General features: G+C 50.4%; 1 protein-coding gene and 1 non-coding gene across 8 annotated transcripts in view; both read right to left on the reverse strand.

Moving 5' to 3' along the window:
* LOC121549909 (plasma membrane calcium-transporting ATPase 1-like) overlaps positions 1-26,920 on the reverse strand; it is a 65,969-nt gene that overhangs the window by 5,471 nt on the left and 33,578 nt on the right. For all 7 annotated transcript variants that reach the window (XM_041861919.2, XM_041861902.2, XM_041861911.2 and 4 more), the window contains 12 exons: positions 22,067-22,281; positions 16,707-16,949; positions 16,063-16,304; positions 14,373-14,610; positions 13,611-13,790; positions 13,187-13,274; positions 8,016-8,122; positions 7,164-7,355; positions 3,331-3,544; positions 2,051-2,262; positions 1,297-1,404; positions 462-650 (listed from right to left, as the gene is read on the reverse strand). In XM_041861919.2, coding sequence (XP_041717853.2) covers positions 462-650; positions 1,297-1,404; positions 2,051-2,262; positions 3,331-3,544; positions 7,164-7,355; positions 8,016-8,122; positions 13,187-13,274; positions 13,611-13,790; positions 14,373-14,610; positions 16,063-16,304; positions 16,707-16,949; positions 22,067-22,281 — 2,228 coding nt within the window. The remainder of the gene's footprint in view (positions 1-461; positions 651-1,296; positions 1,405-2,050; positions 2,263-3,330; positions 3,545-7,163; positions 7,356-8,015; positions 8,123-13,186; positions 13,275-13,610; positions 13,791-14,372; positions 14,611-16,062; positions 16,305-16,706; positions 16,950-22,066; positions 22,282-26,920) is intronic.
* On the reverse strand, positions 2,821-2,939 carry LOC121556517. Its single transcript, XR_005998188.1, has one exon. It is a non-coding gene; the product is annotated as a small nucleolar RNA SNORA35 (small nucleolar RNA).

Consider the following 26,920-nt stretch of genomic DNA (forward strand, 5'->3'; position numbering starts at 1 on the left):
AGGGGGGGGGAAGGCACTGATCTGAAGAAGGTTTCCCCAGAGCCTGATCTGACGCTTTACATTTACTCAGAAAAGAAATCATCCCATATTCAAATAACTTTCACACCTGGTCCTTTAAGATACCTGTACCGTTATTTTCTCTGCATTATGTGGTCTTCTCAGTATCACACAAAAAGGGGCATTTTCTTCATTGACCATTACATTAACATGATGTTCAACTCAGCTTGTTAGAAAGCCAGAAATAGAATAGGCAAAAAGGACCTTGCTTTAGCTTTCCAAAGCAAACAGGAAATCAAGTCAAAAGAAGGCTTCTGAGGGGAACATGCCAGCCGTTGATTCAAAGTGCTGAGAGGAAGGGGATGAGAAGTGCGTAGAGTGTTAACCATAACATAACCTTATGGCTTGTGATTCCTCTCTGCTGTGGTCGACATCGGTGGAGAAGCAGTCAAGGAGGACATTACCTGAGTCTGGATGCGGTTGAGGCCCCTGAACCAGAGGATCTGTCCACGGCGCAGCTCGCGCTCGGCGTGGTCGATCTCCTCCATGTCCTCCATGTCCTCCAGCTCCTCGTCGGGGATCTCCTGCCTCTGGGTGCCGTGGCCGGCAGACTTCAGGAACCTCAGACTTTTGGTGGGGATGGATGAGATCAGCTGGAGGGAGGAGAGGGCAGAGGGCTTATCAGAGTCCAAACCATGTCTGCAATATTGGACCGCAAATCCCATCTCTGCCACAGAGGACTGACTACTAACATACAGACAGCAAAGACCCAGATTACTAGTACATATGCAATGACAAGCTGGACTGCAACAGCTGCACAACAGGCACCCTCACACAATGTGCATCAGTTAACCGAACCACCAGTTTCCACAGGAAGTCAACTCGGAAAATAAATGTGCCTGAGGCTAAAGTAATGGGTTGTTGTCTGGTGACAAAGCAATGTTTGGTCTGTGGTCATATCCGGCCATTTATTTGCTAGGGTCAGCATCACAAAATGCAACACCAATGAAATCACAATCAACAACATAATTAAAACAGGAGAAGGCCAACAGGAAATTGTAATGCAATAGATATTTCAGAAATAATATGACGGCGCTCAAATCAGGGATTCTAGATCCTTCTGTAAAAATCATCATCCAACTAGCCATTTCAATACAGTGTGGCTACCCAACACAGCCACATTGGGGCAGTAGTGTATCCCTGACGGATGGGGCCGTGTTGGAAAGTTACAGGTGACGCACTTGCAACTCACTGAGTGTGTGTGTGTGTGTGTGTGTGTGTGTGTCTGTGACTTCTTACCTGACCCCAGAGGAGACTGCTGAAGCCCAGAAAGGTGCACCATAGCCACTGGTCGATGCTCAGGCCCACGCAGCTGAACGGTTTGCCTCCCCACTGCACTATGACTATCTGTGTGGCCGGAGAGGAAAGAAACACATTTAGAGGTCAAGCTCATTTTCATTCATGCCAATGGTTTCTTGGTTTCCTGGTAATTCCATTTTGACGGATGTGTGTTACAACGGTTTTCATGTGAACCATGTATGAATATGGTTTGGGTTTCGTTTTTCTTCATCCTTTATTTATCCAGGTCAGAGCCATTGAGATGGGACTCATTTAAGGGAGCCCTGGCCTTCTTATATATGGGGAAGCATCTATATTCTTCCAGAAATGGACCCCCTTTCCAATACAAGTGTACTACTTTTGTAGCCTGCAGTCAGGCCAAATGTAGTGCACTATATAAGGAATAGGGTGCCATTTCAGACATAAACATCTGAAACCCTACCTCTTCAAAGAGTATCTTAAATTAACCCCACATCAACAACGTGCACTATTCTTTTCCTGCTAGTGCTGACTTTGCTGATAACTACTTTGAGGGGAAATGTACTGATACGACTGTGATATGTGGTTCTCTCACCTATCTTAAGATGAATGCACTAATTGTAAGTCGCTCCGGATAAGAGCGTCTGCTAAATAAAAAAAATGTGTGTCTGTTTAAAGCAGTGAGCAACAGGCAGGCAGACATGCTACAGCCTGAAGACACTAGGCACTAAGTTACCTGGATGATGAAGGTGCCGAAGACGATGGAGCAGAAGATGAGGTTGTTGAAGATGCCATCGAAGACGTTGCGCTCGCCGTGGATCTTCCTGGCGTTGATCTCGTTGAAGAGCTGCAGGAGGACGAAGGTGTTGAAGATAATGGTGTAGTGCTCCGAGGGAGGAGAGTGGAGGGGCGCGTACCGCCCGCTGTCGATGTCAAAGATCTGCTCGCCTGGGAGGGGGAGGAGAGAGATGGGGAGATGAAGTGTTGGCCTACTAGTTTTTAAAAATATATTTCTCTGAATTTCATGGAAGGTCGCTACTCCCTTGTACATGACTGCTTAATTAAGGTCACTAATTAGTAAAGAACTCCCCTCACCTGGTTCTTTAAGTCTTAATTGAAAGTAAAAAACTAGCAGACACTAGGCCCTCTTTGGAATGATTTAAAGGTAGACTCAGCGATATGATGCAGAAAGTATAACAGCATAGTGGGTAAATTTCCGCAACTACTAAGAACGTTGAAGCACATGGCTCAACTTCACCGCTGTTTTGGTCCGGTGGCTACCACGCACTAACAGCGTTAAGCGAAACCCTTACACATGTGCAGATACTGTATGAGAGCGAAGTGTTGCATCTCGCTCATTAAAACATCTGCGGTGCTGCTCGTGGCAACATCATTTGGCTGAGTCTACCTTTAACCTTTATTTATTCAGTAAGTCCCATTGAGGTCAGAACACATATTTTACATCAAAAGACCTCTTTCAGATCAGTAAATTTCACTTAAACTTTCAAATGTTCTCGGCCTTCGAAAGGGAAGAGCCCAACCCTTTTGTCGACTGAGGTTAATCTGACACTGAAATGAGACTGGACAGCCCAATAAGATGGCAGCCCAGTCACTAGACAGTGTGGTCGACCTACTATTTTCCAAAAATACACCGGATTGGTGGAGTGAAATGTGTTGATCTACAGGGTCAGCAATAGTAGTACGGCGAACCCTGGAGCAAATTAGGGTTAAGTGCCTTGCTCAAGGGCACATCGATAGGTTTTTCACCTTGTCAGCTCGGGTATTTGAACCAGCGACCTTTCGGTTACTGGCCCAACGCTCTAACCGCTAGGCTACCTGCCGCCCTAGTTAAGGTTGTAGTAGTTAAGGTGCTACGATCAGCGAGCCAGTCGATCAAGACCGCCTCATACCCATGTGAAATTGAATGGCATATGGTAACCCGTTTCAGCTCAGTGTGCAATTAAAGTGAGATACAATCAGTGAGGCAGATAATGCACACACGCTCCAGTCATTTACCTACGAAGAGAAGGGTGAAGATTATGATGAGCTGGTAGACTCCGTGGCCCAGGATGTTCTTCATCATGGTGCGGGAGATAAGGGGCTTGTTGCGGCCGTACGGCTTCCTCAGCAGGAGAGACTCGGTGGGGGGCTCGGTGGCCAGGGCCAGGGAGGCAAAGGTGTCCATGATCAGGTTCACCCACAGCATCTGGACAGCTTTCAGTGGAGAGTCCTGGAGGGAGAGAACGAGAGGGTGGTAGGAAAAGGAGAGGGGAGACAGAGAGGGATGGTGGTAAGAAGGAAATGGAGAGGGGAGGAGAGAAAGGGGGTGTGAAAAAGAGGAGAAGGAGAGAGAGATAGAGGACAGAGAAGGGAGTTGAAAGAGGAGGAGATAGAGAAAGCGGGGGAGAGCAGGACAGAGTGAGAAAGAGGAAAAAGAAATGGATTACTCATGCAGTCACTACTACTTACATAACATCCTCCACACTATCCCAACGGCAGACTGCCGACACACTGCACAAATCCAACCAACGCATTAAAAGAAGCGCAGGCCATAACACGAAGCGCCGATGCTGCCTGAGCAGTGATCATTGAAAGCTTAGTCTTCAGTAGCCCACACACTGCTCAGAAATGACACACAAGCAGCTATACAGTGTCCACTTCCTGACTCACCAGAGCTACTCAGGCTCCATTACAGAGGCAAACCACTTCACACCAGCAGAGGAGCTAGCGAGCTACATACAGTGGGGAGAACAAGTATTTGATACACTGCCGATTTTCCTACTTACAAAGCATGTAGAGGTCTGTAATTTTTATCATAGGTACACTTCAACTGTGAGAGACGGAACCTAAAACAAAAATCCAGAAAATCACATTGGATGATTTTTAAGTAATTAATTTGCATTTTATTGCATGACATAAGTATTTGATCACCTACCAACCAGTAAGAATTCCGGCTCCCACAGACCTGTTAGTTTTTCTTTAAGAAGCCCTCCTGTTCTCCACTCATTACCTGTATTAACTGCACCTGTTTGAACTCATTACCTGTATAAAAGACACCTGTCCACACACTCAATAAAACAGACTCCAACCTCTCCACAATGGCCAAGACCAGAGAGCTGTGTAAGGACATCAGGGATAAAATTGTAGACCTGCACAAGGCTGGGATGGGCTACAGGACAATAGGCAAGCAGCTTGGTGAGAAGGCAACAACTGTTGCCGCAATTATTAGAAAATGGAAGAAGTTCAAGATGACGGTTAATCACCCTCGGTCTGGGGCTCCATGCAAGATCTCACCTCGTGGGGCATCAATGATCATGAGGAAGGTGAGGGATCAGCCCAGAACTACACGGCAGGACCTGGTCAATAACCTGAAGAGAGCTGGGACCACAGTCTCAAAGAAAACCATTAGTAACACACTACGCCGTCATGGATTAAAATCCTGCAGCGCACACAAGGTCCCCCTGCTCAAGCCAGCACATGTCCAGGCCCGTCTGAAGTTTGCCAATGACCATCTGGATGATCCAGAGGAGGAATGGGAGAAGGTCATGTGGTCTGATGAGACAAAAATAGAGCTTTTTGGTCTAAACTCCACTCGCCGTGTTTGGAGGAAGAAGGATGAGTACAACCCCAAGAACACCATCCCAACTGTGAAGCATGGAGGTGGAAACATCATTATTTGGGGATGCTTTTCTGCAAAGGGGACGACTGCAACGTATTGAGGGGAGGATGGATGGGGCCATGTATCGCGAGATCTTGGCCAACAACCTCCTTCCCTCAGTAAGAGCATTGAAGATGGGTCGTGGCTGGGTCTTCCAGCATGACAACGACCCAAAACACACAGCCAGGGCAACTAAGGAGTGGCTCCGTAAGAAGCATCTTAAGGTCCTGGAGTGGCCTAGCCAGTCTCCAGACCTGAACCCAATAGAACATCTTTGGAGGGAGCTGAAAGTCCGTATTGCCCAGCTACAGCCCTGAAACCTGAAGGATCTGGAGAAGGTCTGTATGGAGAAGTGGGCCAAAATCCCTGCTGCAGTGTGTGCAAACCTGGTCAAGACCTACAGGAAACGTATGATCTCTGTAACTGCAAACAAAGGTTTCTGTACCAAATATTAAGTTCTGCTTTTCTGATGTATCAAATACTTATGTCATGCAATAAAATGCAAATGAATTACTTAAAAATCATACAATGTGATTTTCTGGATTTTTGTTTTAGATTCCGTCTCTCACAGTTGAAGTGTACCTATGACAAATTACAGACCTCTACATGCTTGTTCTCCCCACTGTACGTATTAGCGGCTTAGCATGCTAGCAGAGCAGAGTAGCATACAGTGTGTGTGTGTGTGTGTGCGCGCGCGCACCCGTGTGGCCCTCTAGTAAATGCTCAGCCACTCATTGCTCATGATCCCAAAATTACAGCACTGTTGGATAATGCACTCAGCTCGGGCCCAGAGCTTTAAATAGCTGTTTGTTCCTTTTCTATTGCAGGCCCATTTACCATTGTTTTATGCTTGGTTGAGCACTGATTTGGCGGCTGCTGTGACCGACAGGTCAAATAGGGGCAGATGATTGCTACCACTAGTCACAGAGAACCTGAAAAGTAGGACCTATTTCAAAACCTGCTCTGATCCAAGGGAATACATTAGAATAAATTGGTTGCGGTTTCCAACGTGCAGGGCACCATTTTGTACTGCCTCAGTCATTGTTGATACACACACAGATCATAGACTTCAGTCATAGGTGAGAAAATTCTTGCCATTCAAGCTAAGGGAGGATAGATCCTGGAGCTGCACCTAAGAACCAAACCCTCTATTCCTTCTACAAACTCCCCTCTGAATGCAAATCAAATCCAAGAGCACAGCGATTCGTTTTTCTCCATATCACATACAGTGAGTCATGTCCGCTCTATTCATGACATTTCTATCTGCAGCTTCCCACATCACCGGCGTTTCCATACCTGTATGATACAGGATCCGGTGAAGGCCATGATGATGGCCACCACGTTGACAGTGAGTTGTGTGTGTGTACACTGAGTGGACAAAACATTAAGAACACCTGCTCTTTCCATGACAGACTGACCAGGTGAAAGCTATGATCCCTTATTGATGTCGCTTCTTAATTCCACTTCAAATCAGTGTAGATTAAGGGGAGGAGACAGGTTAAACAAGGATTTTTAAGCCTTGAGACAATTAAGACATGGATTGTATCTGTGTGACATTTAGAGGGTGAATGGGCAAGTCAAAAGATTCAAGTGCCTTTGAATGGGGTATGGTAGTAGGTGCCAGGCGCACCGGTTTGAGTGTCTCAAGTGTTTTTCACGCTCAACAGTTTCCCGTGTGTATCAAGAATGGTCCACCACCCAAAGGCCAACTTGACACAACTGTGGGAAGCATTGGAGTCAACATGGGCCAGCCTCCCTGTGGAATGCTTTCGACACCTTGTAGAGTCCATGCCCCAATGAATTGAGGCTGTTTTGAAGGCAAGGTGTTCCTAGTGTTTTGTACACTCAGTGTATGTGTGTGTTAGGGATTATATATTTTTTGGAGACCTGCTCACGCAGCGCGAGAGAGAGCTGGTGTGCTGCGCTCTGCTTGTTTCAGCAGAAGGTGGGAGAGGGGCGGGAGAGGAGAGGAGCAGGTGTGTGTGACAGTCTGCATGTGTGGCATGGAGGGAGAGAGAAAGTAGCTAAACCGACACGCGATAATTATATTTTAAGACGAAGCCTTTTCATTTTAAAAATAGGCCTATATATTTTTTTCTTCTTACAAATGAATACTCTCTCAAGTAGTGGAATACTAACGTCCGTTGGGATATTTGAATAACCGTGCCCATCCCTAGTTTGTGTGTGTTACCTGCGTGATGCAGGCGCCGGTGAAGGCCACGATGACAGCCACTACGTTAACGGTGAGCTGAAACTGGAGGAACTTGGAAATGCTGTCGTAGACATTGCGTCCCCACATCACCGCCTTGACGATGCTGCTGAAGTTGTCGTCCGTCAGGATGATGTCAGATGCCTCTTTGGCCACGTCCGTGCCAGCGATACCCTGCAGGTGACACACATTCACATAAAGTTCTATATTCAATTTATGCAGAGCTCGTGGTCTAGCATTAACACCCCCCTGCTCTGGATACACATACATCTCTCCCAGGAGACCGGCGTTCAATCCCCACTCCAAACCTTCATACGGTTTCTCCATATCCCTGTCTACCCCTCTGTCCATTCATAACGGTCTCATTAAGTCAAAATGCGTAAGAGAAACAAGTTAGATATTCAAGTAGTCGTAGCCCTATACACATGTAATTGCGGTGCAGTACTTTTGTTGTTTCTGTTGATATGTGCGATATGTGATGGCCATTGGTCACTGCTGAGTGTGATGTTATCCGTCAGTCAACTTCGTTGAACTTTAGTTTCACATTTGTATCTATTTTTTCCCACATGATATATTAATTGTATTGCTTTGTAAACATGCAGTAAATTACATCCATAAAGTTTACAATGCCATCTTTAAACCCAACACCCTTTTTGACTACCCATATAAAACATGCAGATTAAAGTTACATCATGATCGTTATCTGGACTTGTGACGATATGACTCATGGTTATCTGGACAGTATGAGCTGCCATACAGTATGGGCAATCATTTACAGCCAAATAGTATCAACATGTTAATTTCTGATACGACGGGCAGAGAAATGAGACTCACCATGGCGAAGCCGACATCGGCTTTCTTCAGGGCTGGCCCGTCATTGGTGCCGTCTCCTGTGACTGCTACTACCTGCCTCTGTTCTAAGACCGTACTGTCGATGATACCTGGAGGGAGAGAGAAGGATTTTTTTGGGGATTAAATTACTCATTTGAAATTTAAAATTTCAAGACACTGACATTTTCCATTTTCATCCTGAAAGAGCAAATGTCACGAATTCAGCCAAGGCTGCCCCTCCTCCTTGCTCGGGCAGGTTTCAGCATTCGTCGTCACCGGCTTACTAGCGACTACCGCTCCATTTACCATCACTCCATTTGTCTTGTCTTGTCAATCACACACACCTGGTACTCATTCCCTCATTAGTCTGTGTATAAGTGTTCCCTCTGCCCCCTTGTCCTTTGTGAGGGATTGTTCGTTGTGAGAGCGAGTAGCTCGGTTGAATTACTCTTTACTTGTATGCAGCCAAGGTTGATTTTCCCTTGTGCTAGTTTTGTTCTGTCGTTATATGCACTACATTATTGTACACTGAATAAACTCTTGATTTCAGTGTTTTACCTCCTGCGCCTGACTCCGTCATTCACACCTCATCACAGAATCACTCACCCGCTATGGAGTCAGCGGGAGAAGAGCGCACACCTGGAATCGTGGCAAGGGTCCAGGAGCATTCCACGATGCTGGCCAGCTTGGGGGAAGCGATGGATCGGGTTCTTCAAGTCGTCCAACGCCTGGGGAGAAGAGGAACCGATCTGTCGAGACCAGCTGGCCAACCGGATCCAGCCACCTACATCACAGCACCCGGAGGGATCCAGATATCCCGACCTCGGGCGTTCGATGGGACGCCGGCTCTATGTCAGGGATTCCTTCTCCAACTGGAGCTGTATTGCTCCAGTGTCAGGCCGGCGCCATCAGATCAAGAGCAGGTGTCCGTCCTCATTTCCTGCCTCTCGGGGAAAGCCGTGGAGTGGGCCAATGCGGTTTGGAGAGAAGGAGGAGCCGCGTTGGAGGACTACAGGGAGTTCACCCGCCTATTTCGGGCTGTTTTCGATCACCCGCGAGAGGCAGGTGAGCAGCTGGTCCACTTGAGGCAGGGGACGAGGACAGTACAGGAGTTTGCTCTGGAGTTCCGGATCCTGGCAGCAGGGTCCGGGTGGAACGAGCGGGCCCTGATCAACCAGTTCCGGTGCCATCTACGGGAGGACGTCCGACGGGAGCTAGCCTGCCGTGACACCAGTTTGTCTTTTACCGAACTGGTGGACATGGCCATTCGTCTGGATAACCTGCTGGCAACCAGAGGACGTACTGGAGGAGGTCTGCCCGTTCCCGCCCCGACCGACGCGGATCCAGAGCTCATGGAGCTGGGTGGTACCCCGCACCGAGAGAGCGGAGGACGACAGCGCCAGTGCCACTCGGATGGCACGAAGGGACATTCCACCACACGTTGTCGTCAGTGCTCTTTTGGGTCAGGAGGAAACCGGCAGGGCACTCTCGCATCACCCCAGGTATTGAGCACCCACTCTTGTTCAGAGCCCTCTGCTGAGCACTGTACTATACCCATATCCTTCCCTGATCACATGAGAGTTCCCCAGTGTAAGGCGCTAGTCGATTCAGGCGCAGCTGGGAACTTTATGGACAAAACTTTCACACGCCGCCAGGGCATTTCATTAGTTCCCCTATCCATTCCACGCCCCATCAGAGCACTTGATAGTCGACCATTAGGGTCCGGGTTGATTAAGGAAGTCACGGTACCAGTCACAATGATCACATAAGAGACGCATTGTGAGCAGATCACTTTTTCCATCATTGAGTCTCCTGCTTTCCCTGTGGTGTTAGGTATTCCATGGCTAGCACTCCACAACCCCACTTTCTCATGGCCACACACGGGGTGGTCGCGAGAGTGTCAGGGTAGGTGTATGGGTGTTTCCGTTGGTGCAACCATGGTGGAAAGTCCAGACGGTGCCTCCAACGTGCGCATTCCCCCCGAATACCATGAACTGGCACAAGTCTTTAAAAATAAAGTGACTAAATTACCACATCGAGCGGGGGATTGCGCAATAAACCTTTGGGTAGACGCTGTACCTCCCAGGAGTCATGTGTATCCCGTCGCAGGCGGAGACGGAGGCTATGGAGACATACGTCACCGAGTCCCTGCGCCAGGGGTACATACGTCCCTCCACTTCACCCGCCTCCTCAAGTTAATTTTTTGTGAAGAAGAAAGACAGCGGTCTGCCCCCGTGCATTGACTATCGACCACTGAACAAGGAGACGATTAGATTTAGTTATCCTCTCCCCCTCATTCCGTCAGTGGTTGAGTCATTGCATGGAGCGCGCTTCTTCACTAAATTAGATCTCAGGAGTGCGTACAACCTGGTGCGTATCCGAGAGGGAGATGAGTGGAAGACAGCATTCAGCACAACCACAGGGCATTATGAATACCTGGTGATGCCCTATGGTTTGATGAATGCTCCCTCAGTCTTCCAGTCCTTTGTGAATTAGGTGTTTCGGGACATGCTTGGTCGCGGTGTAGTGGTCTACATCGATGACATCTTGGTGTATTCCGCTACGCGCGTCGAGCATGTGTCCCTGGTTCGCAAAGTACTGGCCCGACTGTTGGAAAATGACCTTTATGCTAAGGCAGAAAGTGTACGTTTTTCCAGCAGTCCGTCTCTTTCCTCGGATACCGCATTTCTACCACAGGTGTGGAGATGGAGGGCGACTGCATTGGAGCCGTGCGTAATTGGCCGACTCCAACCACGGTAAAGGAGGTGCAGCGCTTCCTTGGCTTCGCCAACTATTATCTGAGGTGTATCCGGGGCTTTGGCAAGGTCGCAGCTCCCATTACATCTCTGTTGAAGGGTGGGCCGTCCCGGCTCCGCTGGCCTGCTGAGGCTGACAGGGCCTTCAGTAACCTGAGGCCTCGGCCCCTGTACTGGCCCACCCCGATCAATCACTACCGTTCGTAGTGAAGGTGGATGCGTCCGAGGTTGGGATGGGAGCAGTCCTGTCTCAACACTCGGGCACGCCACCCAAGCTCCGCCCCTGTGCGTTCTTCTCAAAGAAGCTCAGCCCGGCGGAGGAGAACTACAGCGTTGGTGATCGGGAGCTGTTGGCTGTTGTCCGAACTCTGACAGTGTGGAGACATTGGCTCGAGGGGGCGAAACACCCATTCCTCGTCTGGACGGACCACCGTAACCTGGAGTACATCCGGGCAGCGAGGAGGCTGAACCCTCTCCAGGCCAGGTGGGCCCTATTCTTCACTCGGTTTGATTTCACACTGTCATACATTCCAGGTACGAAGAACGTGAAGGCAGACGCACTGTCCCGGCTGTACGATAGAGGAGAGGCCCAGAGACAATACCCCCATACTGCCAGACTCCTGCATTGTGGCGCCGGTAGTATGGGCGATGGATGCGGATATAGCGCAGGCATTACGCACAGATCCATTTCCACCGCTTATCCTTGATCGTCTGATCTACTGGGCACACACGTCACCCTCCTCTGGTCACCCAGGTATCGGTCGTACAGTGCGCTGCCTGACCGAAAAGTACTGGTGGCCTACCTTGGCTAAGGACATGAGGGTGTATGTTTCCTCCTGCTCAGTGTGCGCCCAGAGTAAGGCACCTCCCAGCAGGTAAGTTAAAACCTTTACCAGTTCCACAACGACCATGGTCTCATTTGAGTGTTGATTTTTTAACTGATCTGCCTCTCTCTCTCTCAAGGGAACACCACCATCCTTGTTGTTGTGGACCGCTTTTCGAAGGCCTGCCGCCTCCTTCCTCTGCCCGGTCTCCCCACGGCTCTGCAAACTGTGGAGGCCCTGTTTACACACGTCTTCCGGCACTACGGGGTGCCAGAGGATATAGTGTCTGACCGAGGTCCCCAGCTCACGTCAAAAGTCTGGAAGGCGTTCATGGAACGTCTGGGAGTCTCGGTCAGCCTGACCTCTGGGTTCCACCCTGAGAGTAATGGGCAGGTGGAACGGGTTAATCAGGATGTGGGTAGGTTCCTGAGGTCCTATTGCCAGGACCGGCCGGGGGAGTGGTCGGTGTTCCTGCCATGGGCAGAATATGCCCAGAACTCTCTCCGCCACTCCTCTACGAACCTAACGCCATTTTAGTGTGTTTTAGGTTATCAACCGGTTCTGGCACCATGGCATCAGAGCCAGACCGAAGCTCCTGCGGTGGATGACTGGTTTCGGCACGCTGAGGAGATGTGGAACGCTGCCCATGTTCACCTCCAACGCGCCGTGCGTCGTCAGAAGGCCAACGCTGACCGTCACCGCAGTGAGGCCCCCGTCTTTGTACCGGGGGATCGGGTCTGGCTCTCGACCCGGAATCTGCCCCTCCGCCTGCCCTGCCGGAAGCTGAACCCGCGGTTTGTAGGGCCGTTCAAAGTCCTGAGGAGAATCAACGAGGTCACATATAGGTTATTACTCCCCCATGATTACCGTATTAACCCCTCGTTTCATGTGTCACTCCTCAGGCCAGTGGTGGCTGGTCCGCTCCAGGAGTCTGAGGTGCGGGAGGTCCCTCCAACTCCTTTGGAAATCGAGGGGGCGCCGGTGTACTCTGTCCGGTCCATCCTGGATTCGAGGAGCCGGGTGGGGGGCCTTCAGTACCTCGTGGAGTGGGAAAGGTACAGTCCGGAGGAACGGTGCTGAGTCCCGGTGAGGGATATCCTCGATCCCTCTCTGCTGAGGAACTCTCCCTGCTCCACGTCCTCCTGGCCGTACCCGAAGCCGGTGTCGGCGCGCTGCTGGAGCTGCGCATCAAGGGGGGGGTACTGTCACGAATTCAGCCGAGGCTGCCCCTCCTTGCTCGGGCAGGTTTCGGCGTTCGTCGTCACCGGCTTACTAGCCACTACCCCTCCATTTATCATCACTCCATTTGTCTTGTCAATCACACACACCTGGTACTCATTCCCTCATTAGTCTGTGTACAAGTGTTCCCTCTGCCCCCTTGTCCTTTGTGAGGGATTGTTCGTTGTGAGAGTGAGTAGCTCAGTTGAATTACTCTTTACTTGTATGCAGCCAAGGTTGATTTTCCCTTGTGCTTGTTTCGTTCTGTCGTTATATGCGCTACATTATTGTACACCGAAAAAAACTCTTGATTTCGGTGTTTTACCTCCTGCGCCTGACTCCGTCATTCACACCTCATCACAGCAAAGCAAAGTACCTTTGACTAATGTGTGCTTGTCGGTGGGTGAGGATCGTGCAAGTACTCGGAGTTTGGGCCAGATCTTATCGATGCGCTCTTGTTCAATCTAGAAGGGGGAAAAGGAGACTAATTAGCCTACAATCCCAATTCTTAATCTATCAACCATGCTGTTAGTTTGTTTCATTAGTCCATCAGGCCCAGCTAACCCTACTAGGTTTATAAACACTGAAGTACAATGTCAAACAGGGTCGTGTTCATTAGGGCACGCAATGGAAAAAGGTCTCAAACCTTTTGCAACGGGAAATGAAAATAAGTGTTTCTTATTGGACAAGCCCAGGTAGTCCCTCCCTGTTTCAATACATTTTCTTCCGTTTGATGCCTAACAAACACGACCTAGTTGGTTGGGTTTTCGTGTAAAGGCACAACAATATATTTAACCCACCTCTCCCTTCTCGTTGCGTATCCGTCGGTTGAACTCCTTGCCTTCCATGCACAGGAACTCGTCTCCGGGCTGCAGGATGCCGCACTTGATGGCAATGGCGCGGGCCGTGTTGATGTTGTCCCCGGTTACCATGCGTACCGTGATGCCGGCACGCTGACATTTCTTGATGGCGTCTGGGACCTGGAGGGGCAGAGAGAGAGAGAGACGTGTTAGTGTGACTGACTGGCTGCGAAATCCGGGTCTCCTGCCAGTTGCAGGACTGTCCTAGCCTGCGGAGCTCAAGCCTAGGCATCAGCTCAGGGAGTGTACACAAGTCTTCAGGTCTCGGGCAAGGTCATTGTACGAGCGAACCACTTCTGTTCCATAGGGAACAAGTCATCCTCAGTACTCCACCTGGTTGCAATGGGTCTTTAACTACGCTTTCACCATCACAGGAGCTGTTGATAGACCATGTGTGAGGCTGACAGATATTATCCATTAACTAGGACCCAGAGTTGTTCCTAGTCAGTGGCCTCTATGAATGTCACATATCTATACTGATAAGAACACACTTCGGGGTCAATGGAAATGTCAATAACACAATAAATCTGACATTTGCATACAACTGTGGGCGGAGGCTTGCTTCCTTTTCACTAGCATCATGCCCTAGAAGCAATGTCGGGGGTTTGGTAGGTAGGTAAAGTATATAATATCAGATTACTCCACTGTATCTTTGCTAATGTCGGTCTGCTTGTTTTGTTTGACTGTGGTCCATAAACTGACCTCGGGTCTGACGGGGTCCTCGATGCCCACCACACATACACAGGTCAGGCTGGTGAGGATGTCGTTCTCCTGGTCCCAGTCAGGCTCGCCCTCCGAGACAGGGAAGTCGCGGTAGGCCAGGCAGATGGTGCGCAGGCCCTCTGAGGCCATGGGCTCAATCACCTTCTTCACCATGTCCTCTCTGTCCCGGGGACGGAACACCTTGGTCTCGCCGCCTGCCGTCAGGAGCTTAGAGCACCTGGTGGTGGGGGAAAAAAAGAGAGAGAGCGAGAGCGAGAGAGACACAGAGAGAGAGAGAGACACAGAGAGAGACAGAGAGAGAGAGAGACAGAGAGAGAGAGAGAGAGAGAGAGAGAGACACAGAGAGAGAGAGAGACACAGAGAGAGAGAGACACAGAGAGAGAGAGAGAGACAGAGAGAGAGAGAGAGAGACAGAGAGAGAGAGAGAGAGACAGAGAGAGAGAGAGAGAGACACAGAGAGAGAGAGACACAGAGAGAGAGAGAGACACAGACAGAGAGAGAGAGAGAGACACAGAGAGAGAGAGAGACACACAGAGAGAGAGAGACAGAGACCTAAGTAAGCTGGTCCTGGGGCTCTGTTCACAAACACAAACAGACCCCACAGAGCCCCAGGACAACAACACAATTAGACCCAACCAAATCATGAGAAAACAAAAAGAGAATTACTTGACACATTGGAAAGAACAAAAAAACAGCAAACTAGAATGCTATTTGGCCCTAATCAGAGAGTACACAGTGGCAGAATACCTGACCACTGTGACTGACCCAAACTTAAGGAAAGCTTTGACTATGTACAGACTCAGTGAGCATAGCCTTGCTATTGAGAAAGGCCGCCGTAGGCAGACCTGGCTCTCAAGAGAAGACAGGCTATGTGCACACTGCCCACAAAATGAGGTGGAAACTGAGCTGCACTTCCTAACCTCCTGCCAAATGTATGACCATATTTGAGACACATTTCCCTCAGATTACAGCGATCCAAAAAGTATTCGAAAACAAACCCAATTTTGATAAACTCCCTTATCTACTGGGTGAAAAACCACAGTGTGTCATCACAGCTGCAAGATTTGTAACCTGTTGTCACAAGAAAAGGGCAACCAGTGAAGAACAAACACCATTGTAAATACAACCCATATTTATATTTATTTATTTTCCCATTTGTACTTTAACTATTTTCCCATTGTTACAACACTGTATATATACACATATGACATTTCAAATGTCTTTATTCTTTTGGAACTTCTGAGTGTAATGTTTACTGTTAATATTTATTGTTTATCTACTTCACTTGCTTTGGCAATGTTAACATATGTTTCCCATGCCAATACAACCCTTAAATTGAATTGAATTGAGAGAGAGACAGAGAGAGAGAGACAGGTTGGTAAAAAGGAGGCGTGTTTGGAGCCATTTGGGAAGAGGCTTAGACTCATTTCTCCGGGCCTGTTTTTAAGATGCTACATTAAGGGGCTTGGTGGGATGCACTTGAACTAATTAGCGCCTAAGCCTAAAACAATTCCTTTGCAAGCCTGTCTGGCCACCAAGAACCCATTTTAAGCTCTTTGAATGAGAGGTGCTTAGTGCTTTGCTAATTTTGTGCCATCCACTACAAAACCAAAATCGCCCCACACTGAATACTGAGAGCAGGTTGATTTTGCTTGAAACCCAAACCTACTTCTTTAGGAGGATCTCGGAGGCTCCCTTGCTGAACATGCGGAAGCTCCCGTCGGCGTTCTTCAGCACGGTGCTCATTGACTTCCTGCAGGAGTTGAAGGTGTAGACCTTGTAGAGCTTCTCCTCAGGGATCTCGTTGCGGATGGCCTGGTAGTCACGCTTCAGGTCATTGGCGAAGCCCAGCAAGGCACATTCGGTTTTGTTGCCCACCTGGCGCGGCAGACCACCTTCCTTCTCCGGAGACTGGTTACAGAGAGAGACACACCAAGTCTCATGTAAGGGTCATGTTCAGTTGGCACAAAACGGAAGAAACCAGTACCAAAGGGAGTGCAATGGGGAGGTACCATCTGAACTTGCCCAATAAGAAAAGCTTGTCTTCCATTGTAAAATGTTTTGCTACGGCATGGCCTAATGATTACGACCCAGGTCATGTTGGAGGCTATTAACAGTACATTCAGTCATCTCATACTAGTGATTTGTTACTGACATGACATTTACAAGCAGAACTCCTACCCCACATTTAAATCAACTAAATTAATCGTCAACATCTACTCTAAACCCATCATTGCCTGCACATCGATAGCACACACACATCTGTGCAGTTCTCCTGGATAGACCACCATTTATCGAGGCAACCTCACTCACCATAATGTTGGTGGTGTAGGCGCTGTTGACGCTGATGCCCAGGACGAGGATGTCCATGATGGCGGCGGGGATGAGCTGGGGCTCAGGCACATTGCGGTAGTGCTTGTCGGCCACGTAGGCCTGCACCACCGTCATGCGGTTCATGGTCAGCGTGCCCGTCTTGTCCGAGCAGATGGCCGTAGCGTTGCCCATGGTCTCGCAGGCGTCCAGGTGACGCACCAGGTTGTTGTCTTTCATCATTTTCTGTTAGGAAGAAGATGGAGGAGGGAGAAGGGGAGAAATCATGAAAAAGGTCATTGAATTAAATATGAGCTGCAGAAGGTAAATATGAGCTGCAGAAGGGGGTCAAAAGCCTAAAAATAGAAAGGGAAGGTTTAACTAAGCTATTCCATTCAACAGTAATGCAGTGACAACCTCTCCTCCCTGCATCAACAGCTGCTATAGCTTCTAAGTCCACAGTGGTGTGAATGGGCTGGATAACTCCTTAGATACTGGTCTTCCAGAGCTAGAGTCTACTACTGATATTAATAATCAGCCTGTTGGCCCAACAACTCCAGTAAGAAGGGTCATGACATAGCCAATTGGCTTTAATGTATCATGGAAGGTTAGCCAAGACTCTAGCTTTAAGAGGCTAAGTGAAGGGCTAACTGGCTGAAGGCTAACCTACTTGTAAGCGAATAAAGCTACGGTTAACAAGTAAAGCTTGTTGGAAGTGCGGGACCGTTCACACTGCTTGCGGTAAAAAGCTACACCAGGAAGTTAACTGATGAATTGCAACCATGCACATCCACTATGGCTGTGCGATATGACCTAAAAATCGATGTTTTCAAACTTATGGGCGATTCACAATATACACTATATGTACAAAAGTATGTGGACACCCCTTCAAATTAGTGGATTCGGTCATTTCAGCCATGCAATCTCCATAGACAAACATTGGCGGTAGAATGGCCTTACTGAAGAGCTCAGTGACTTTCAACGTGGCACCATCATAGGATGCCACCTTTCCAACAAGTCAGTTCGTCAAATTTCTGCCCTGCTAGAGCTGCCCCGGTCAACTGTATGTGCTGTTATTGTGAAGTGGAAATGTCTAGGAGCAACAACGGCTCAGACAAACTGGTAGGCCACACAAGCTCACAGAACGGGAACGCTGAGTGCTGAAGCGAGTAAAAATTGCCTGTCCTCGGTTGCAACATTCACTACAGAGTTTAAAACTACCTCTGGAAGCAACGTCAGCACAAGAACTGTTCGTCTGGAGATTCATGAAATGGGTTTCCATGGCCGAGCAGCCGCACACAAGCTTAAGATCACCATGCGCAATGCCAAGCGTCGGCTGGAGTGGTGTAAAGCTCGCCGCCATTGGACTCTGGAGAACGCTACCTGCCCCAATGCGTAGTGCAAACTGTCAAGTTACCTGCCAAGTTTGGTGGAGGAGGAATAATGATCTGGGGCTGTTTTTCATGGTTGGGGCTAGGCCCCTTAGTTCCAGTGAAAGGAAATCTTAATGCTACAGCATACAATTACATCCTAGACGATTCTGTGCTTCCAACTTTGTGGCAACAGTTTGGGGAAGGCCCATTTCTGTTTCAGCATGACAATGCCCCTGTGCACAAAGCGAGGTCCATACAGAAATGGTTTGTCGAGATCGGTGTTGAAGAACTTGACTGGCCTGCACAGAGCCCTGAATTCAACCCCTCGAGATCGGTGTTGAAGAACTTGACTGGCCTGCACAGAACCCTGAATTCAACCCCATCGAACACCTTTGTGATGAATTGGAATGCCGACTGCGAGCCAGGCCTAATCTCCCAACATCATTGCCCGACCTCACTAATGCTTGTGACTGAATGGAAGCTAGTCCCTGCAGCAATGTTCCAACATCTTGTTGAAAACCAGAAGAGTGGAGGCTGTTATAGCAGCAAAGGGGGGACTGTGAGACGCGGTGTGGGTGAACGGATGATCTCCGCATGTGTATTTTCCCACCGTAAAGCATGGAGGAGGTGGTGTTATGGTGTGGGGATGTTTTGCTGGTGACACTGTCTGTGATTTATTTAAAATTCAAGGCACACTTAACCAGCATGGCTACCACAGCATTCTGCAGCAATACGCCATTCCATCTGGTTTGGGCTTAGTGGGACTATCATTTGTTTTTCAACAGGCCAATGACCCAACACACCTCCAGGCTGTGTAATGGCTATTTTACCAAGAAGGAGAGTGATGGAGTGCTGCATCAGATGACCTGGCTTCCACAATCCCCCGACCTCAACCAAATTGAAATGGTTTGGGATGAGTCGGCCGCAGAGTGAAGGAAAAGCAGACAACAAGTGCTCAGCATATGTGGAAACTCCTTCAAGACTGTTGGAAAAGCATTCCAGGTGAAGCTGGTTGAGAATGCCAAGAGTGTGCAAAGCTGTCATCAAGGCAAAGGGTGGCTATTTGAAGAATCTCAAATATGAAATATTTTTATTTGTTTAACACTTTTTTGGTTACTACGGTCATGGTCAAAAGATTTGAGAATGACACAAGTATTGGTCTTCAAAGTTTGCTGCTTCAGTGTTTTTAGATATTTTTGTCAGATGTTACTATGGTATACTAAAGTATAATTACAAGCATTCCATAAGTGTCAAAGGCTTTTATTGACAATTACATTAAGTTTATGCAAAGAGCCAATATTTGCAGTGTTGACCCTTCTTTTTCAAGACCTCTGCAATCCGCCCTGGCATGCTGTCAATTAACTTCTGGGCCACATCCTGACTGATGGCAGCCCATTCTTGCATAATCAATGCTTGGAGTTTGTCAGAATTTGTGGGTTTTTGTTTGTCCACCCGCCTCTTGAGGATTGACCACAAGTTCTCATTTGGATTAAGGTCTGGGGAGCTTCCTGGCCATGGACCCAAAATGTCGATGTTTTGTTCCCCGAGCCACTTCGTTATCACTTTTGCCTTATGGCAAGGTGCTCCATCATGCTGGAAAAGGCATTGTTCGTCATCAAACTGTTCTTGGATGGTTGGGAAAAGTTGCTCTCGGAGGATGTGTTGGTACCATTCTTTATTCATGGCTGTGTTCTTAGCCAAAATTGTGAGTGAGCCCACTCCCTTGGGTGAGAAGCAACCCCACACATGAATGGTCTCAGGATGCTTTATTGTTGGCATGACACAAGACTGATGGTAGCGCTCACCTTGTCTTCCCCGGACAAGCTTTTTTCCGGATGCCCCAAACAATCGGAAAGGGGATTCATCAGAGAAAATGACTTTACCCCAGTCCTCAGCAGTCCAATCCCTGTACCTTTTGCAGAATATCAGTCTGTCCCTGATGTTTTTCCTGGAGAGAAGTGGCTTCCTCGCTGCCCTTCTTGACACCAGGCCATCCTTCAAAAGTCTTCGCCTCACTGTGCGTGCAGATGCACTCACACCTGCCTGCTGCCATTCCTGAGCAAGCTCTGCACTGGTGGTGCCCTGATCCCGCAGCGGAATCAACTTTAGGAGACGGTCCTGGCACTTGCTGGACTTTCTTGGGCGCCCTGAAGCCTTCTTCACAACAATTGAACCTCTCTCCTTGAAGTTCTTGATGATCCGATAAATGGTTGATTTAGGTGCAATCTTACTAGCAGCAACATCTTTGCCTGTGAAGCCCTTTTTGTGCAAAGCAATGATGACGGCACGTGTTTCCTTGCAGGTAACCATGGTTAACAGAGGAAAAACAATGATTTCAAGCACCACCCTCCTTTTAAAGCTTCCAGTCTGTTATTCTAACTCAATCAGCATGACAGAGTGATCTCCAGCCTTGTCCTCGTCAACACTCACCTGTGTTAACTAGAGAATCACTGACATGATGTCAGCTGGTCCTTTTGTGGCAGGGCTGAAATGCAGTGGAAATGTTTTTTGGGGATTGAGTTGATTTTCATGGCAAAGAGGGACTTTGCAATTAATAGCAATTCATCTGATCACTCTTCATAACATTCTGGAGTATATGCAAATTGCCATCATAAAAACTGAGGCAGCAGACTGTGAAATGTAATGTGTGTCATTCTCAAAACTTTTGACCACGACTGTACATGATTCCATATGTGTTATTTCATAGTTTTACAATGTAGAAAATAGTAAAAATAAAGAAAAATCCTTGAATGAGTAGATGTTCTAAAACTTTTGACCGGTAGTGTATATATATATATATATATAAAAAAGTTCTCAAAATAAGCTTTGTTGCACTATTAAAGGTCGATTCACTGCATTTCAAACAATCAGGAATAATCTAATTATACCTAGGCTAAATATAAGCCTTCCACAACCATTAGACCCACTAATAATTTAATACAAATAGTTTAACTTGTTTTTTTGCAATAATCACTGATCTGACTTAAGTCTATGAAAATGTTTTAAAAAAACTAACAAATTTAACCATGCACATCCACTAATAATGACCAACTTCTTGTAACAGACATTATAGAAAACGAACACAGGTCTCATTAACAATCTCAAGCACAAGCCCACGTGCTAGTGAGTAGCCAGCTAATCTTTATATTTAAAGTCTAGCCAACTTAGATCTATTTGCTAGCTAACAAGGTAGAACAGTTGAACTGTTATAAATAGACCCTCCTGTTCATCTCCAACTGTTTGAACAACAGCCTGTTCACCTTGTTTATACTGTATGTTGAAATCACGTGGCCTACCTGGATAAGAAGATGGTTATTTCTCAGAATGAGAACGAGTTGGCAATTTTCTTTATTTTTAGTGATTTTAGCAGACGCTCTTATCCAGAGCGACTTACAGTTAGTGAGTGCATACATTTTTTCATACTGGCCCCCCGTGGGAAACGAACCCACAACCCTGGCGTTGCAAGCACCATGCTCTACCAACTGAGCTACACAGGGCCTCTTTTTCTATGCTCATTGCACATTTATAAAAACCAAGACTAGTCAGCTGGTAGAGCATGGTGCTTGCAACGCCAGGATTGTGGGTTCGTTTCCCACGGGGGGCCAGTATGAAAAAATGTATGCACTCACTAACTGTAAGTCGCTCTGGATAAGAGCGTCTGCTAAAATGACTAAAAATAAAGAACAATTAGTTCATCTTTCGTCTTTGTAGTGAGTGGCAGGGGGATGGGCTTGGTGTCTGTGTGCGAGTGGGAAGTTGCACTGTGCACACAGCACAGAAGGAGCGAAGGAGATGAGACCAAAAAGACAGAATGCTCATAAAAAAACGAACAAAAAATAAAAACCTAACCTCTTGCAATACAGGCATTCGGAACATCGCATTAAAACATTAATTTGATATAATCGCCCAGCCCTAACAGACACTAGAACCAATAAAATGGCTTATTGTCTGGTATAGTGTTTGTGCCGCAGACCCTGAGGCGGAACCTACTTTGACGGAGTAGGCCAGGGAGATGGTGACGGCCAGGGGAAGACCCTCGGGGACGGCCACCACCAGCACGGTGACGCCGATGATGAAGAACTTGACAAAGAACTGGACGTAGATGGGCGTGCAGTCCTTGTGCCAGGGCAGGCCCTGCACCCAGAAGGTGTCCACCACGAACAGCACCACCAGGATGATGACAGTGATGGCTGACATCACCAGGCCTAGAGAGGACACAATAGTGAGACTCATCATCCACAATATAATCAACAGGGGTGTAATCAATACGCCAAACTTTTTACTTTCAACAGAAAATGTTTTGCAACCAAAACTATAGTTTCTATTGGTCAAATTAAGGTACGTCCCTCCCTGTTTTGTTCTGTTTGCTTCCGTTTGGTTCTTAAACGGCTTCCGATGCAAGACGTAATGAACGCACCCCAGGTCTTCCTACTAGACTACAGAGTAGACCAGAACCTAGAGAGCGATACCACAAGAGAGAGAGGGGGGAGAGAGAGAGCGAGACCGCGAGAGAGAGAGGGGGAGAGAGAGAGCAAGACCGCGAGAGAGAGAGGGGGGGGAGAGAGCGAGAGCGAGAGCGTGAGACTGTAAGAGAGAAAAGGGGGAGAGAGAGAGCGAGACCGCGAGAGAGGGGGGAGAGAGAGAGAGCAAGACCGCGAGAGAGAGGGGGGAGAGAGCGAGAGAGAGCGCAAGAGAGAGAGCGAGAGCGCAAGAGAGAGCGAGAGAGAGAGCGAGACCGCAAGAGAGAGGGGGAGAGAGAGCGAGACCGCGAGAGAGAGAGGGGGGAGAGAGAGAGCAAGACCGCGAGAGAGAGGGGGGAGAGAGAGCGAGACCGAGAGAGAGGGGGAGAGAGAGAGTAAGACCGCAAGAGAGAGAGGGGGGAGAGAGAGCGAGACCGCGAGAGAGAGAGGGGGGAGAGCGAGAGCGTGAGACCGTAAGAGAGAAAAGGGGGAGAGCGAGAGCGAGACCGCAAGAGAGAGAGGTGGGGGAGCGAGAGCGTGAGACCGTAAGAGAGAAAAGGGGGAGAGAGAGAGCAAGACCGCGAGAGAGAGGGGGGGAGAGAGAGCGAGACCGGGGGAGAGAGAGGTGGGGGAGCGAGAGCGTGAGACCGTAAGAGAGAAAAGGGGGAGAGAGAGAGCAAGACCGCGAGAGAGAGCGAGACCGGGGGAGAGAGAGCGAGACCGGGGGAGAGAGAGCGAGACCGGGGGAGAGAGAGCGAGACCGGGGAGAGAGAGCGAGACCGGGGAGAGAAGGGGCAAGAGAGCGAGAGCGCAAGAGAGAGAGCGAGACCGCGAGAGAGAGAGCGAGACCGCGAGAGAGAGAGCGAGACCGCGAGAGAGAGGAGGGAGAGAGAGAGCGAGACCGCAAGAGAGAGAGGGGAAAGAGCGAGACCGCGAGAGCGAGACCGCGAGAGAGAGGGGGAGAGCGAGAAAGAGGGGGGGAGAGAGAGACCGCGAGAGAGAGGGGGAGAGAGAGACCGCGAGAGAGAGGGAGGGAGAGAGAGAGACCGCAAGAGAGAGGGGGAGAGAGACCGCAAGAGAGAGAGAGCGAGACCGCAAGAGAGAGAGAGCGAGACCGCAAGAGAGAGAGAGCGAGACCGCAAGAGAGAGAGAGCGAGACCGCAAGAGAGAGAGAGCGAGACCGCAAGAGAGAGAGAGCGAGACCGCAAGAGAGAGAGCGAGACCGCAAGAGAGAGAGAGCGAGACCGCAAGAGAGAGAGAGAGCGAGACCGCAAGAGAGAGAGAGCGAACCGCAAGAGAGAGAGAGCGAGACCGCAAGAGAGAGAGAGCGAGACTGCAAGAGAGAGAGAGCGAGACCGCAAGAGAGAGAGAGCGAGACCGCAAGAGAGAGAGAGCGCGAGACCGCAAGAGAGAGAGCGCGAGACCGCAAGAGAGAGAGAGCGAGACCGCAAGAGAGAGAGAGCGCGAGACCGCAAGAGAGAGGGGGGAGAGAGGGAGCAAGACCGGGAGAGAGAGCGAGACCGCGAGAGAGAGGGGGCGAGAGAGCGAGAGCGAGACCACGAGAGAGAGAGCGACCGCGAGAGAGAGAGCGACCGCGAGAGAGAGAGCGACCGCGAGAGAGAGAGCGAGACCGCGAGAGAGAGAGCGAGACCGCGAGAGAGAGAGCGAGACCGCGAGAGAGAGAGGGGAAAGAGCGAGACCGCGAGAGCGAGACCGCGAGAGAGAGGGGGGAGAGCGAGAGAGACCGCAAGAGAGAGGGGGGGAGAGAGAGAGAGACCGCGAGAAGGGGGGGGAGAGCGAGGCCACAAGAGAGAGAGGGGGAGAGAGCAAGACCGCAAAAGAGAGGGGGAGAGAGAGCGAGAAAGAGGGGGGAGAGAGAGTGAGAAAGAGGGGGGGAGAGAGAGACCGCGAGAGAGAGGGGGAGAGAGAGACCGCGAGAGAGAGGGGGGAGAGAGACCGCGAGAGAGGGGGGGAGAGAGACCGCAAGAGAGAGGGGGGAGAGAGACCGCAAGAGAGAGGGGGGAGAGAGACCGCAAGAGAGAGGGGGGGAGAGAGACCGCAAGAGAGAGGGGGGGAGAGAGACCGCAAGAGAGAGGGGGAGAAAGACCGCAAGAGAGCGCGAGACCGCAAGAGAGAGAGAGAGCGAGACCGCAAGAGAGAGAGAGCGAGACCGCAAGAGAGAGAGCGAGACCGCAAGAGAGAGAGAGAGCGAGACCGCAAGAGAGAGAGAGAGAGCGAGACCGCAAGAGAGAGAGAGAGGGGGGAGAGAGAGAGCAAGACCGCAAGAGAGAGGGGGGAGAGAGAGCGAGACCGCGAGAGAGAGGGGGGAGAGAGAGCGAGACCGGGGGAGAGAGAGCGAGACCGCGAGAGAGAGGGGGCGAGAGAGCGAGAGCGAGAGAGAGAGAGCGAGACCGCAAGAGAGAGAGAGCGAGACCGCAAGAGAGAGAGAGCGAGACCGCAAGAGAGAGAGAGCGAGACCGCAAGAGAGAGAGAGGGGAGAGAGCGAGACCGCAAGAGAGAGAGAGGGGGGAGAGAGAGACCGCGAGAGAGAGAGAGGGGAGAGAGAGAGACCGCGAGAGAGAGAGAGGGGAGAGAGAGAGACCGCGAGAGAGAGCGAGACCGCGAGCGAGACCGCGAGCGAGCGAGCGAGACCGCAAGCGAGCGAGCGAGACCGCAAGAGAGCGAGCGAGACCGCAAGAGAGCGAGCGAGACCGCAAGAGAGAGCGAGAGACAGCAAGAGAGAAAGCGAGACCGCAAGAGAGAGAGAGAGGGGAGAGAGAGAGAGACCGCAAGAGAGAGAGGGGGGAGAGAGAGCGAGACCGCGAGAGAGAGGGGGGAGAGAGAGAGCGAGACCGCGAGAGAGAGGGGGGAGAGAGAGAGCGAGACCGCGAGAGAGAGGGGGGGAGAGAGCGAGACCGCGAGAGAGAGCGAGACCGCGAGAGAGGGGGGAGAGAGAGCGAGACCACGGGAGAGAGCGAGACCGCGAGAGAGAGGGGGGAGAGAGAGAGACCGCGAGAGAGAGCGAGACACGAAGAGAGGGGGGGAGAGAGAGCGAGACCGCGAAATAGAGGGGGAGAGAGAGCGAGACCGCGAGAGAGAGGGGGAGAGAGAGCGAGACCGCGAGAGAGAGGGGGGAGAGAGAGGGGGAGAGAGAGCGAGACCGCGAGAGAGAGGGGGAGAGAGAGAGACCGCAAGAGAGAGAGGGAGGGAGAGAGAGAGAGAAAGCAAGAGAGCGAGCGAGACCGGAAGAGAGAAAGAGCGAGACCACAAGAGAGAAAGAGCGAGACCGCAAGAGAGAGAGGGGGGAGAGAGCAATACCGCAAGAGAGAGAGGGGGAGAGAGAGAGCGAGACCGCGAGAGGGGGAAGAAAGAGAGCGAGACCGCGAGAGAGAGGGGGAGAGAGAGAGCGAGACCGCAAGAGAGAGAGGGGGGAGAGAGAGCGAGACCGCAAGAGAGAGAGGGGGGAGAGAGAGAGCAAGACCGCAAAGAGAGAGGGGGGAGAGAGAGAGCAAGACCGCAAGAGAGAGAGGGGGAGAGAGAGAGCGAGACCGCGAGAGGGGGAAGAGAGAGAGCGAGACCGCGAGAGGGGGAAGAGAGAGAGCGAGACCGCGAGAGGGGGAAGAGAGAGAGCGAGACCGCGAGAGGGGGAAGAGAGAGAGCAAGACCGCGAGAGGGGGAAGAGAGAGAGCAAGACCGCGAGAGGGGGGAGAGAGAGAGCGAGACCGCGAGAGAGAGGGGGGAGAGAGAGAGAGAGCGAGAGAGAGAGCGAGACGCGAAGAGAGGGGGGAGAGAGAGCGAGACCGCGAGAGAGGGGGGGAGAGAGAGCGAGACCGCGGGAGAGAGAGAGAGCGAGAGCGGGGGGAGTGAGCGAGACCGTGAGAGAGAGGGGAGAGAGAGAGCGAGACCGCGAGAGAGAGGGGGAGAGAGAGAGAGAGCGAGAGAGAGAGCGAGACGCGAAGAGAGGGGGGAGAGAGAGAGCGAGACCGCGAGAGAGGGGGGAGAGAGAGCGAGACCGCGGGAGAGAGAGAGCGAGACCGCGAGAGGGGGTAGGAGCGAGACGCGAGAGAGGGGGGGAGAGAGAGAGACCGCGGGAGAGAGCGAGGAGAAAGAGAGCGAGACCGCAAGAGAGAGAGCGAGAGAGAGAGCGAGACCGCAAGAGAGAGAGCGAGACCGCAAGAGAGAGAGAGACCGAGACCGCAAGAGAGATGGGGGAGACCGAGACCGCAAGAGAGAGGGGGGAGACCGAGACCGCAAGAGAGAGGGGGGAGACCGCGAGACCGCAAGAGAGAGAGCGCGGAGACCGCGAGACCGCAAGAGAGAGAGCGCGAGACTGCGAGAGAGAGCGCAAGACTGCAAGAGAGAGAGCGAGACCGCTAGAGAGAGA

Source organism: Coregonus clupeaformis, chromosome 2, assembly GCF_020615455.1.
Source record: "Coregonus clupeaformis isolate EN_2021a chromosome 2, ASM2061545v1, whole genome shotgun sequence".
NCBI lineage: Eukaryota > Metazoa > Chordata > Actinopteri > Salmoniformes > Salmonidae > Coregonus > Coregonus clupeaformis.